Source organism: Pristis pectinata, chromosome 5, assembly GCF_009764475.1.
Source record: "Pristis pectinata isolate sPriPec2 chromosome 5, sPriPec2.1.pri, whole genome shotgun sequence".
In the NCBI taxonomy this organism is placed as follows: domain Eukaryota; kingdom Metazoa; phylum Chordata; class Chondrichthyes; order Rhinopristiformes; family Pristidae; genus Pristis; species Pristis pectinata.
The window spans coordinates 29,900,273-29,914,872 of NC_067409.1; the positions used below are offsets into that span (position 1 = coordinate 29,900,273).

The 14,600-nt window shown below is 41.4% G+C and overlaps 1 protein-coding gene across 1 annotated transcript in view; it reads right to left on the reverse strand.

Annotated features, from left to right (window-relative positions):
* Positions 1 to 708: 708 nt before the first annotated feature.
* LOC127570471 (myosin-IIIa-like) overlaps positions 709 to 14,600 on the reverse strand; it is an 85,451-nt gene continuing 71,559 nt past the window's right edge. The window contains exons 5-6 of the mRNA XM_052016081.1: positions 8,466 to 8,542; positions 709 to 858 (exon numbers count right to left, since the gene is read on the reverse strand). Coding sequence (XP_051872041.1) covers positions 709 to 858; positions 8,466 to 8,542 — 227 coding nt within the window. The remainder of the gene's footprint in view (positions 859 to 8,465; positions 8,543 to 14,600) is intronic.

Below are 14,600 nucleotides of genomic sequence, written 5' to 3' on the forward strand. Positions count from 1 at the left end.
CACTCACCCACCCATAACTTTTAATTTATTTCACTCATTGAAACTAGTTTATTCAATGCCTTTCATGTATTTTAATAAAAACAATCTACAATAAAATTTGTCATTTTCAAAGCTTCCTTCCCACTGTTATGTCACCAAAATTACAGTGCTCCTTGTCAAGTATGTTCAGCTGCACAAATGACATTTCCAAAATTGTCATGGTGCTGGAAATATCCTAGGAAACTGAACATAGCGGAATCTAAATGAATTTAGACAGGAATAGCAAAATTCATTACATACAACAACATTAAAATGAAAAAGACAGCTACAGCCTCGCTAAAGACAAAATCCAAGTCCCGGCTACAATTTAGGATGCTGGTAGGAACTTGCTTCTGCTACAATTTCAAATCCTCCAGGTACTTCATTATGCTTTGCAGCATGGAAATTAAGCAAAGCACCAGGAGGCAGATCGTATTCCTTTTCTCCAGAATTCTGCATCATAGCACATATCAAGCTAAGTTACACACTGCGTTAAACACCATTAATTTTAAGGCTGGCACTTAAGGAAAATGGAAGAAGTTTGCACCGAAAATGAAGGAAAGTCAGTGAGACAAACATTCCTTCTGCATCTGCAGTATTATTGTCAGGACTTCCAAGCTAGTGCAACGCTCTGAAATGAGGCAGTAATTTTTCTCAGGTTTGGCATGCACCAACACATACTAGAGTGGATTACCTTGGAATTTTGAACAGAGCCCTCATTGGATGGAGATCTGTTAGTGGTGGGTTACCATCCCCAAGCTCAATGGCTGTGATACCCAGGGACCAGACATCACATCGTACGTCATAACTGGAATCCAACTGCTGTTCACAAGCTATTACCTGATCATCAGGAAATCAAACATGCGTTCTGTGTTACTAGTAAATATTGATAGTCCTGGTCATATGTTACCATTAGGTAAGAAAGTGAGACATCTATAATATCTATAATATCACAATTCATGTTCAGAAAATTTTAGCTTTGCAATGCTTACAATGTGCATTAACAGACTAACTGCTGATTTATCAATGGCTAAGAAATTCTTCTATACTTTTTTAAGCATTGAAACAATATCATGGGTCATTTCAGCAGTGTTCGTGACAGCTGTATTCAGAGTGAGAATTTTAAATATAAGGTACATTGAAGAGCTTTGTCAGATTTCCTGGTGTAACTGCAGTGAAACTGACAATGTCATTTTCAGCCCCGTGTTCTCCAGTGATGTGTTGCGAGTCTTTGCAATTGTTGCAACATTGCACAGCAGGTACAGTCTCTGCAGACAGCTCTTAACCAGACTTACCACAGTACCAGCAACACTCTTCCAGCTACAGAGCAGTGTTGCCGAAGAATGAATGGGAAGGGAATAGAAGTGTAAAAGGGACCAGGACAGACTAATGAAGAACAGTAGCCGTAATGTTCTTTGTGTCCGGGGACCACATAAGCACCCCGGGGCCACAGCCAGGGCTTCTTGGAAAGGGGTTGCCGGGAATATCTCTGTAAGGAAACAAGTGCGGTCTCTGAATGCCTACACTTTGGGAGCACCTGACATACCGGCAAACACCTGTGCCAGCATTGGCTGCTCCTGTGGACTGAAGGTAAAGAAAATGCTTACCTGTGGCAGTGGTGAGAACTGTGAATTGTAGCAGAGGTCAGCAGTAGTCTGGACTTATCCTGAAGCCATGAAGCTGAAAGTGATCACGATCCTGACCTCTAGAGATCAAGGTATGTGTGTGTGGCTATGTTTGGACTTGGAGGAGATCAAGGATCTCAGTGAGGATGGCCTGAGTGTTGGCTTTTATATGGCATGGTTTCAGGGGAAACAGGGCTAGGGAGTAAGTAAGGACTGTTGTTTTTCTGATCAGTGAACCGATTCTCACTGCAGACAAATTTTGCATGTTGCACCATTGTAGATGTCACTTCAAGGAGTTTTACGCTGCAACATAGGGTAGAGGGAGAACAGAAGCTCCATCAAAAAATACAGAACTGAATGTCCTAACAGGCACAAAGGCACCCAGATATGTATGCAAAATTTCTGTTCTCTGAGATAAATCAATTTTCAATTGCACAGCACCATCGTTTTGGAATTGTAGATAGAAGTTCTAGCCTGGAGTTCCATAGCTTTTCTGTTCGCTACATGATTTCATCTTCTCAGTACTGCTTCAAGTGAACTTCACTAAGGATTAATCCAGGAAATGCCTGACTTCCTTATTTTCATATTTCATTGAGCCTTGTGTTCCTGAGTGGAATTGGCACATCTCTCCTGAGTTGAGTTGCACAGCTTAACGTTCACAGCTGCATCATAAATATGGGTTGCATCTTAGATTTAGATTTAGATCTAAATACTAGTTAGTTTAAAACTGGCTTTTGTAAAACAACAGACTTTAGTAAGTCGATCTGCTTTCTATGTTATTGTTGCTATGCTCATTGATAAAGCCTGCAGGTAATATAATAGGAATTGTAAGAGATATTGACAGAGGGGTCCTGCGGGCTTGATGGAAATTTAGGAATTCACATGGAATCAAAACTGAGAGGTCTGAGAAAGCTTGGGTAAATTTTGATTCTAAACAGAAATGTGCTCCTACTGTTTTGCTAAATTATCCAAAGGTGGTTGTTCGAAAAATAAAGTGGAAGCATCTGGAAAGAGTGAGAATTAATAATGTGGTCTGCTATTGACATAGGAAAACAAATTAATGTTTAGCTTCTCTGCTTGAATTATCTTGTAAACAGTTTTGCTGTGAGACGGTGAACTTTAAAAGCTAGTTAATGGTAGACTTGCTCCTGAATCAAAATAACTGACTTTCATTTTAAGTTTAACCCTGTAGATTAAACTAAAGCACAGGTCCATGGAGAAAATGTTAAACTCTATCCTTTTTAGGATGGACCATGCAATGTGGTACATAATGTATTATCAAGCTTGTCAAATTTTCTAGCTATTCTGCTTTATGAATGTTGTGATTTGTCCTTCCAACAGGCCTAGCGCTGAGGTTGAGGAACAGCATAAAACAGGAGTCAAGCTCTAGAAGGAGTGGCCAATTTGGAGTGGCCATATTGAGAAGGTCTGTTTTGATGTCTAAATGTGGAGGCTTTGACAAGGGAGGATTCACTGAGGAAAGCTAAGTGGTAACAAGGTGAGTCAAGGTAAGGTCTTTCCTTTTCTTTCTTTCTTTTAAGCCAGTAGCAGGGGTAGAAATGGCAGTCAGTGGAGTGATATGCTTCTCCTGTGAAATATGGAAGATCGGAGAGAGGTCAGGCGTCCCTGACGACCACATTTGCAGGAAGTGCGTTCAGCTCAGCTCCTCTCAGACCACATGGATTGATTGAAGCAGCCGCTGGACTCATTGAGGAGCATATAGGAGGGAGGAAGCATCATATATAGTAGTTTCAGGGAGGTGCCCAATTAGATGGGTGATTGGCGGGGGAGGGGTAGGCAGGTAGTGCAAGGGTGCCCTCGATTATTATTTTCTCTAACAGATATTCCATTTTGGATACTGTTGGGGAGATGCCCTCTCAGGGAAAGCAACAGCAGCAGCCGGATTAGTGGCACCACAACTGGCTTTGTTGTACAGCAGGGATGGTCAAAGTGTAGGCGTGGAAGTGATAGGGGACACAGATAGTCAGGGACACACGTGTTTCTGTGGCCATGAGTGAAGCTCCAGGTTGGTGCCAGGATCAAGGATGTCTCTGAGCAGGCACAGGACATTCTGAAAGGACAGGGTGAGCAACTAGAGGCAGTGGTCCATACTGGTACTAATGACATGGCAGGAAGAGAGATGAGGTCTTGCATGGAGAATTTAGAGAGTTAGGTAGAAAGTTAAAAAGCATTACATCCAGGGTTAAAATCTTGGGATTATTCCCTATGCCACATGCTAGCGAGGCCAGTAATAGGAAGACAGTACAGTTGAATGTGTGGCTAAAGAGCTGGTGTAGGAGGGAGGGCTTCAGATACCTAATCATGGGATCTCTACCAGGGCAAGTGAGACCTGTACAGGAAGGACAGGTTTCAACAAAGCTGAAGGGGCACCAATGTCCTTGTAGGGCAGTTCGTTAGTGCTACTCAGGAGGGTTTAAACTAGTGTGGCGGGGGCGTGGGGGGGGGGGGGGGGTTGGGAAATGAAGCAGTAGGACAGCAGGTGGAGTGACTGAGGAGAAGGTAGAGGTTAAGTCAAGTAAGACTAATAGCAAAAACAGTCAGGACCAGGATAATGAACACAGCAGGAATGATGTGCATTTATTTTAATGCAAGGAGTATAACGGGTAAGGCAGATAAGCTTAAAGCCTGGACTAGTACACGGTACTATGATATTGTAGCCATTACAGAAACCTGGTTGAGTGAAGAGCAGGACTGGCAGCTCAACTTTTCAGGATACATGACAGAGAAGGATGTAAAAGAGGTGGGGGAGTTACATTACTGATGAGAGAGAATGTAATGTCCGCACTGAGAGAGGACATCTTGAAGGGTTCATCTAGCAAGGCCATATGGGAAGAACACAGGAATAAGAAGGGTGCAATCACTACGGTGGGGTTATAGGCTGATCAATAGCCAGTAGGAGCCAGAGGAACAAATTTGCAGGCAGATCATGGAAAGACGTAAAAACAACAGGGTTATTATAGTGGGTGATTTTAACTTCCCCAATATTGATTGTGACTCCCTAAGTGACAGGGGCTTAGGTGGGGCAGAATTTGTCAGGTGCATCCAGCTGTGTTTCTAGAAACAATATGTAGGTAGTCCAACTAGGGATGGGGCTGCACTCGTCCTTATGTTGGGACTAGCCAGGTGATTGAAATTTCAGTGGCTGATATTTTGGGAACAGTAACCATAAATTCATACATTTTAAGATAGTTATGGATAAAGTTAAGACTATTCCTTCAGTGAAAGTGCTAAGTTGGGGGAACGCTAGTTACAACAGTATTAGGCAAGAACTGGAGGAGATAGATTGGGAGTTGTTGTTTTGAGATTAAATCCACATATCATATGTGGGAGTCTTTTATAGGGCAGTTGATTAGAGTTCAGTACCAGTGTGTTCCAGTGAGGATGGAATATAAGGATGGAAAGATTCTGGAACCTTGGTTGACAAGAGATATTCTTAGTTTAGTCAAAAAAGAAAAGGAAGCATATGTAACGTTCAGGAAGCTGAAATCAGACAAGATCCTTGGGAAGTATAAAGAATGCAGGAAAAAAAGGAAGTTGGAGGGTTAAAAGGGGCCATGAAATATCCTTCACAAGTAGGATTAAGGTGAATCCCAAGGCATCTTATATGTATATTAAAAACAAGAGGGTAGCTAGGGAAAGGTTAGTTCCACTCAAAGATGGAATTTGTGCATGGAGCTAGAATAAGTGGGCAAGGTACTAAATTAATACTTTGCATTGGTTCCCCTCTAATGTGGTTGAGAGAGCTCGCACCCACATCTCTGCCACTTCCTGCACCTCTGCCCCCACCCCCACCCCTCCCAGACCCAACAGAGATAGGATCCCCCTTGTCCTCACATTTCATCCTACCAGCCTACACATCCAACACATCCAACACATCATTCTCCGCCCTTCCGCCATCTCCAATGGGATCCCACCACCAAGAATATCTTCTCCTCCCCACCCCTTTCTGCCTTTCGCGGGGACCACTTTCTCCATGACTCCCTAGTTCACTCCTCCCTCCCCACCCATCCTGCTCCCACCCCAAGAATTTTCCACTGCCCCCACCATAGGTGCAACACCTATCCCTACATCACCTCCATCCAGGGACCCAAACAGTCCTTCCAGATGAGATAGAGGTTCACTTGCACCTCCCTTAATATCATCTACTACATTCGGTGCTTGAAGTGTGGCCTCCTTTACATTGGCAAGACCAAACACAGACTAGGTGACCGTTTTGCAGAACACCTGCACTCTGTCCGTAACCTTGATCTGCATCTCCCGGTTGCCAGTCACTTCAAATCCCCCTCCCACTCCATTACAAATATGTCAGTCCTCAGTCTCCTCCACTGCCAGGGGAAGTCCAAGCGCAAACTGGAGGAACAGCACCTCATTTTCCGTCTTGGAACCTTGCAGCGTAATGGCATGGACATTGAATTCTCCCATTTTAAGTAATCCCCACACCCCCCTCCCCACCCACCCCCAACCATGCCTCTTCTTTCCTTCCCTCTCCTAGTATATCTCTCTTTTTTCTACCCCCACTTTTTTCCTCCTCCGCCATCCCCCGGTGGATCTGCTCTCTCCTCCTTCCCCGCAGCTGCCTATCACTATCTCTGACCTGCATCTACTTATCACGACCTTGTGCCCACCCCGCCTCCTCTCTTTGTACACCTATCACTGTTCTGCTTTTCCATCCTATATATTGAGCTTCCCTTTTTCCTATCTTCAGTCCTGAAGAAGGGTCCTGACCTGAAACATTGACCGCCTGCTTTTCTTCACTGATGCTGCCTGGCCTGCTGAGTTCCTCCAGCATCACAGTGTTTTTCATCTGTCACTATTAAGAAGGAGGAGGTGTTGGGTGTCTTCAAAAACATTAAGTTGGATAAGTCCCCAGAGCTTGATGTAAGTCCCCAGGATACTAAGGGAAGCAAGGGAGGAGATTGTTGAAGCCCTGATAAAGATCTTTGTATCCTCTTCAGCCGCAGTGAGGTGCCAGAAGACTGGAAAATAGCCAACGTTGTTTCTTTGTTTAAGAAGGGATAATCTAGGAAATTATTGGCCAATGAGCCTTACATCAGTGATAGGGAAATTATTGGAGAAGATTCTTAGGAACAGGATTTACTCACATTGGGAAAAGGATGGCTTTGTATGAGGGAGGTTGTGTCCCACAATTTTGATTGAGTTATTTGAGAAAGTGACGGTAATGATTGATGATGTTAGAGCAGTAGGTGTTGTCTATATGGACTTCAGTAAAGCATTTGACAAGTTTCTTCATGGTAGGCTGATCCATAAGTGTGAGTCACATGGGATCCATGGTGAGTTGGTAATAGAAGAGGGTAGTGGTGGAGGGGTGCTGGAGCTCTGTGGCTAATGGTGTTCTGCAAGGATCAGTGCTGGGACCTCTGTTATATCTGATAGTGCCCTCAGGAGCCTTGATTTTGGGTGCAAGTCCATAGCTCCCTGAAAGTGACAATACAAGTGGATAGGGTAGTAAAGAAGGCATATGACATGCTTGCCTTCATCAGTCAGGGCATTGAGTATAAAAATTGGGAAGTCATGTTGCAGCTGTAAAAAACCTTGGTTAGGCCACATTTGGAGTATTGTGTGAAGTTCTGGTTGCCACATTATAGGAAGGATGTAGAGGCTTTGAAGAGAGTGCAGAAGGGGTTCACCACGATGATGCCTGGATTGGAGTGTATTAGCTATAAGGAGAGGTTGGACAAACCTGGATTGTTTTCTCTAAAGCATCGGAGGCTGAGGGGTGACCTGATAGAAGTATATAAAACTATGAGAGGCATAGACAGAGTGTTTTCCCCCCAGGGTGAAAATGTCAAATGCTAAAGGGCACAGCTTTAAGGTGAGAGGGGGAAAGTTTAAAGGAAATGTGTGAGGTAAGTTTTTTTACACAGATTTTTTTTACATGCCTGGAACTCACTACCAGGGAAGGTGGTAGAAACAGATATGATAGCAACATTTAAGAGGCATTTAGACAGGCACATGAATAGGCAGGGAATCAAGGGATACAGACCATGTACAGACAGGTGGGATTAGTTTAAACTGGCATCAAGTTGACACACAAATAATAGGCTGAAGGGCCTGAACCCATGCTGTACTGTTCTATGTTTTATATGTTCCATGTTCTCTGCTCTTGATGTGCTGTTTTGAACCAATTAACAAAATTAATGATTGGAGGTGTGTCAGGAAGTCAACATGATGCAAACAGGAGCTGCAGGCAATTTGCAAAACTTCTCAGAAGTACATTATTTCAAAAGCAGACAATGCACAACATTTCCTACCTGTGATGTAATGTTACAAACCATAACTACAGGGTGAAGTCGCACAGAAAGGAATAAGGTTTATTCCCCGTCAGCCCTTCAAGAAGAAAGTGGGATGTATTGAGAGAAGCCTGACAAAAGATATTGTTGAATTCTAGCCTGCATTACAATCACAAATAACCTAATCTTTTTATGCCATTCTTGCCTGTTAAACAATTCTTCAAAACTCCATCAATATTACCAAAGGGGAGTGGGTTACAGCAAACGCAAAGTTTGACTGTGTAATGCAAACTTACTCTAGCCCTGAAGGTGCAGTTGGACAGTATTTATAGTCACTGCACTGAGTGATGCTAATGAGGGAATGTCTCATTTTTTCCAATTTTGTATTGCTACTGCAGTTTTATCATCATATAAACACATAAGACTAATATACTCATGAAACAAACCATAATAATAGAGCAATAAAGAGAAATATAATTGCAGGGAAGCCAGCATTCAAAGGTTGGGTAACAATGCTGGTGGGGGTTTTCCTCTGAATTTTCTTACTTACCTCTGGGGCCATCCAGAAAGGGGTTCCAACAGATGTGTTACGGCGAAGGCGAGTGCTAGTTAATTGAGCTGAAACACCTAATGCAGGAATTAGACGAATAACATCATGAAATGAAGCTGAAATGTTGCCCAACAGCATTACAAACACTCCACTGACGACCTGCACTTCATGGTAGAAACATAAAGTGCTGTGAATACTCAGTAGGGCTGTTTCTCTCTCCTCAGATGGTGTCTGACCTGCTGAGTATTTTTTGGTTTTATTTCAGATTTTCAGCATCTGCAGACTTTTGGCTTTTTTGATACCCTGTATTCACTGTTTTAAAGAACTTTAAAGCAAAAGAAAATTAAACTACTAAGAGAAAATGAGCATGGATTTTAACATCCATTTTGCTTTGCACTTAGCCTAAAGAACTGGTGATTGACTACAGGAAGTGGGATGGAGCACATGCCCCTGTATGCACCAATGGTGCTGAGGTGGAGCTGGTTAAGACCTTCAAGTTCCTAAGTGTAAACATCACTAATAGCCTGTCCTGGTCCAACCACATAGGCCAAGGAAGCTCACCAGTGCCTCTACTTCCCCATGGACCCTCCCCAATTTTTACAAATGCACCATAGAAAGCATCCTATCTGGATGCATAACAGCTTGGTATGGCAACTGCTCTGTCCAAGATTGCAAGAAATTACAGAGAGTTGTGGACAAAGCTTATTCCATCACGAAAACCAGCCTCCTCTCCATGGACTCTGTCTACTTTTCTCACCGCCTCCGAAAAGCTCCCAGCATAATCAAAGACCTCCTCCCACCCCAGACATTCTCTCTTCTCTCCCCTTCCATCGGGCAGAAAATACAAATGCTTGAAAACACGCAGCGTCCAGGCTCAAGGACAGCTTCTATCCTGCTGTTATAAGACTCTTAAACAGATCTCTTGTATGTTAAAGATGAACTCTTGACCTCACAAGCTACCTCATCATAGCCCATGCACCTTATTGTTTGCCTGCACTGTACTTTCTCTGTAACTGTAACACTATATTCTGCATTCTGTTATTGCTTTTCCCCTGTACTACCTCAAGTACTTATATTTGAAATGATCTGTATGGATGGCTTGCACAACTAATTTTTTCACTGTATCTCGGTATACGTAAACCAATACCAATATCAATGCCAATTATTCAGTAAATTGGCAAGTAAGAGTTAACAATTTTGAATTCCCCAGCCTATATTCCACAGCAATATAGACCTCCTATGCCATATTATTTGCAGTAATGTGACCAGCAATATGAGGGTACTGGATTATCATGAAATAGTGCCTATTTTTCTCTATTTTCTTAGCCAGCAAATGGTTTGTATAAAATGCAATACTGTACCTATGCCTATATACCACTTTTATTCAAATCAAACAGTCAATAGAAGGCTTTATTTACTGAAGGTAAAATGATGAATTGTGTCCTGTTCATCAGTGTACTCAAAAATAAAATCTACAACTAGGAACCTAAAAATACCAATCATATTCTGACAAACAAAAATGCCCACAACATCAAGGACACAGGTAAAAGTTGAAGTATGAGGCTTCCATCTTGATGTTTATCAGAACAAATCCAACTTCCACAAAGAAATATTTATCATACTTAGTAGAAATTTGTAAAGCTGAAATCTGTGAATCTGAGCTGTTCGTTCTACAGAAGGCAGTTGAAGTACAGTGGAATTAGATTTCAAATGCAATGCATTCAAGAGGCTGCAGCATGGTTTGGAAAGATCTATGGTAAAGCACATTTCATGTCCACAGAGTCTGTGCAAACAGAAAATTGAGGCTTTTGGATGGCTTGTGCTAGCTTTGCAGTGAGGTACATTGAGTGTAGGCAGTTGCTTTTGGTGAGAAGAATACGTAAAATATTATATTACGTTTGGCTACAGAAGAGCACTGGCTCAGTTGATAGAATATGTCAAATGATAATGTATCACACAGCAAGTGTAGTAACTACATGACTGGACTTGCAAAAAGTAAGTTCAGATTTCAAATTCAAGATTAAAAATATGAATTCATTTAAACAGAATCATTATTAATGAAAACCATTATGAACCTATTGGTTCATTGTAAAATCCAAACTGGTTCACTAAATCCTTTGAAGAAGGTAACCTGCCATCAGTACTCTGTTTAGCCTCCACATCAATGTGTTTGACTCATAAAAGCCCCTATACTGAAGTAAGCTCTTCAGTTAATTCTGGGCAAGCAGCGATAAGCAAATGTGGCAGCCTTGCCAGTGATGACCTCATCCCACACATGAATTACGAAAAATACTCTAGAAAAATAAAATAATTGCTTTTCTGTCTAAAATTGGGAGTTGGTACTTATTAGTAAACATCATATCATGTTATCATAGTGTGTTTATTTAAGGATTTCCTTAACATTAATTTTCCATTTGGGTATCATCTTTTCACTTTGACGAAAATAAAAGGACACCATTCCCCAACTGCACTACCCCCAACGGTGATTACACTGCTGGATAAGACTTTGTGAGATGGGGTGGAGTGGGATGGGGAGGTCTTAATTACTGGATAGACCTCCATCATGAATGGGATTCATGAGGTTAAATTCATATTATCCATGGTCTTGTTAAATTGCAGAACAGACTTCAGGGTTTGTGAAGTTTGTTCCTGTCCTTATTCTGTATGTTTGTACAAACATAGAACAGGAGGTGCGGGCAATAAGAACAAGAACAGGCCCCTCAGCCCATGATATCAGCACCGAAGATGATGCCAAATTAAATTAAATCTCTTCTGCCTGTACATGATCCCTGCATATTCATGCGTCAATCCAACAGCCTCTTAAACGCAATTATCGTATCTACTTCCACCACTACCCTGACAGCCCATTCCAGACACCTACCACTCTTTGTGTAAAAGACTTTCCCCCCACACCTTTAAACTTTCCCCCTCCAGGCTGCCTCCGCCAAACAAAATATTCAACGACAAGTGGAAAAGGATTTCCAAATGCAAAATGAAATCAGGTAAACCGTATGGAAACTGAATATCACATCTATTGCTAAGTGTTAGTACCTCGTTGAAAATCAGTCAAGGCTTTCATGCCACTCCCATTCTTCCATTCTCCCAGCAGAAGACAGATTTCCAAACAAAATCATACCAAGGGATTCGGGAGAGGAACAATTTTTAGCCTCAACTGAAACTGTGGTGAAATACTGTTGGGCATCAATGTCCTTTTCCTCAACTTTGATTTCCTTCATTGCAGAAGTGCAAACACTTTGGTCCCAAGTTATAAAATGGAATTCCCCACAATTATGAAACAAGAAACTAGAAACAACAGATCCCTTCCACAGTTCACATTATTTTTCTACAGGGAATGCTTCCCATTTGGATCTTTCCATCCTACCTGCAAATAGTTCTTCAGTGGCCACCTGTACTAGGCTGTTGATTTCAATAACAGCACAAAACATTGTTTGGTTTCAAGAGTTTCCATTTTCTTCAGTAACATCCAAGGCTGAGTAGCGCAAAATGGCTTCCAACTTCAGACTGGATGTGAGTTCCCCATGTATTGAGCATGTGTGTACATCGCAAAGCAAGCAGCAGACGGTGTCTTGAAGAAACAATGTCTTAGATTATGCCACAATATGCTTCTTATACCAGATGATCAGATGACTGCTGTAAAGGTACAGTTATGGTGATTTTCCAAAACAGGGAACAGGAAGAAGCTAAGAGTTCCCACTGGGGAAGCAGGTGGAGGACACATTCCCAGAAGAGCTGACTTCATTATGCAATGTGTGGAAGCCGACTAAAATTATAGACCGACTCTCAAAACCTAAATCCCATTGCAAAATATCCACAAAAATTGATTTCATTGTAACAAATCCAAAGGCAATGTTCAGCAACCTTTTGGGTGAATTTCTCAAAGTTCTTCATGATTCATATAACTACTATTCTAGAAATATTCAGAAAAAGTGAATAAATGAAGCCATTCAAGAAAAAGACTTACTTATCATTGATATTATCAATAATGTTGCTGCCTTACCAGCAATATTGCCATATTAGTTATATTTACTCTTATACCAGCTGGTCTATAAGTTCCTCCAAGACAGTAGAGTTCCTCAGGTCCCAGGCAGTGTTCTAGGCCCACCCATCTTCAACTGTTCCATCAATCACCTCCTTTCTGTCATAAGTCAGAAGTAGGGGTGTTTGCTAATGGTCAAACAATCTGCTGGAGGAGCTCAATGGGTTGAGCAGCATCTGCATCAGGATTGATGCAGGGTTTTGACCTGAAAAGTTGACAGTTCCTGTCCTCCCACAGATGCTGCTCAAACCATTGAGTTCCTCCACAGATTGTTTGTTGCTCCAAATTCCAGTATCTGCAGTCTCTTTGAGCATTGAACAATGTTAAATTCCATTTGCAGTTCTTCAGTAAATGAAACAGCCCATGCTTGCGTAACAAGACCCGGTCAACATTCAGGCAGCGATGGACAAAAGGCAAGTAATTATTAGGATCATAAAAGTGCCAGGCAATGGGCATCCCCAATAAGAGGGAGTCTAAACAACTACTCTTGAAATTCTATGGGATTACCATTGCCGAGTCCCCCACCATCAACCTCCTGAGGGCAAACATGAACTAGGATCTCAACTGTATGAGCCATATTAATACAATGACTACAAGAACAGGTCAGAATTGGGTATCTTGCAATGACTGACTTATCCCCTGGTGTCCTTCCACCATAAATAAGGCACAAAGCAGGAGTATGATGGAATACTGTCTACTTGCCTGGAGGAGAACAGCTCCAACAAATCTCAAAAAAACTCAATACCATCCAGAACAAAGTACCTCACCTTAAACATTCACTCCCTGCAACAGCAGCATTTAGTGGTTCCAGTGTGTGCCATCTATACATTGAAATGCAATTACCTGAACCACTCCTAAACCAATGATTTCTACTACTAAGAAGGATAAGACAACACCAACACCTGCTGGTCCTTCATCATCATGGGGTCTAAATCCTGGAAGTCCCTGCCTAACAGCATTGTGTGAGTACCTTCACCAAAAGGACGACCGTGATTCACAAAGGCAGCAGCTTCTCAGGGGCAATTTACAATGGGCAATATGTATTTTCCTTATGAGTGACACCCTGATCTAGAAAGATAAATGAAGGGGAAAAGGTTGAAGGAATGAAAGAATTTCTCATGTGACAAATTCTTATTGCTTAAATAGAACTATTCAGAGTAATAAACAAAACACAATGTTGGAAGGCCTTTGAAATTCATTCATAGTTTGGCAAAAGAAAGGCTTCCATGAATTTATTTCAAGATGAAATTGGAACCAAAATAAACTCCAGGAACCACATCTCCATCCTTTTATTCAAATGCATCATTACCTTAAACTTGATTTGTAGAAACACTTTTATGGATCTTGGAATCATATCCAGTCCAGCAAAATATTTGTCTTTGCTTGGTGATCATATTGTTGACATATGCAGATCCTTTTCTTAAATATGGAGGAAAATTTGCCCTCTTATTGCTATTAGGGATAATTATTGTGGCTAATGACATTAACTAATAGGATACTGTCACTTCCTAGATGGGAACTGCAGGAATATTGCATTAAATTAATTATTGGACAAGAAGAAATCAAAGTCCTTTTTGTTCATCTTCTATTATCCTGTTAGTTGCAAGGTACAACAGTAATAGAGTTGCTGACTAATTACCCCTATCGATCTCTATCAATTAGTTTGCAAATGACTCAGGCATGAAATAAAGGATAAACAGTTGTAGCAGCAAACTTTGGAAACTATTGGTCCAATCACTATTACTTTTATTTTTTTCAGGTAGATTAGCAAACAACAAAATATCCTGCACTACAGATTAGTGTAGCAAATTTCTTCAAATCTGGGAAAAGGAGACGTGCTAATACCAGCATCTGCCAAAACTTTTCTGGATAAATAGATCTGACAAATTCTTCAAAGATTTGGCAGATAACCTGGTCTTACTTTAACGTAAATATCAATTAATTTAGACCTCCGTAATTCTCCTCAGAAGACCTGGAAGCATCACAAACTTTCAAATGAATTTCACAGTAGTTTAATTGGGAAAGATCTGTTTGAAGGTTTATATAAAGCATTTACATTAAATCCACAAATCCACAAT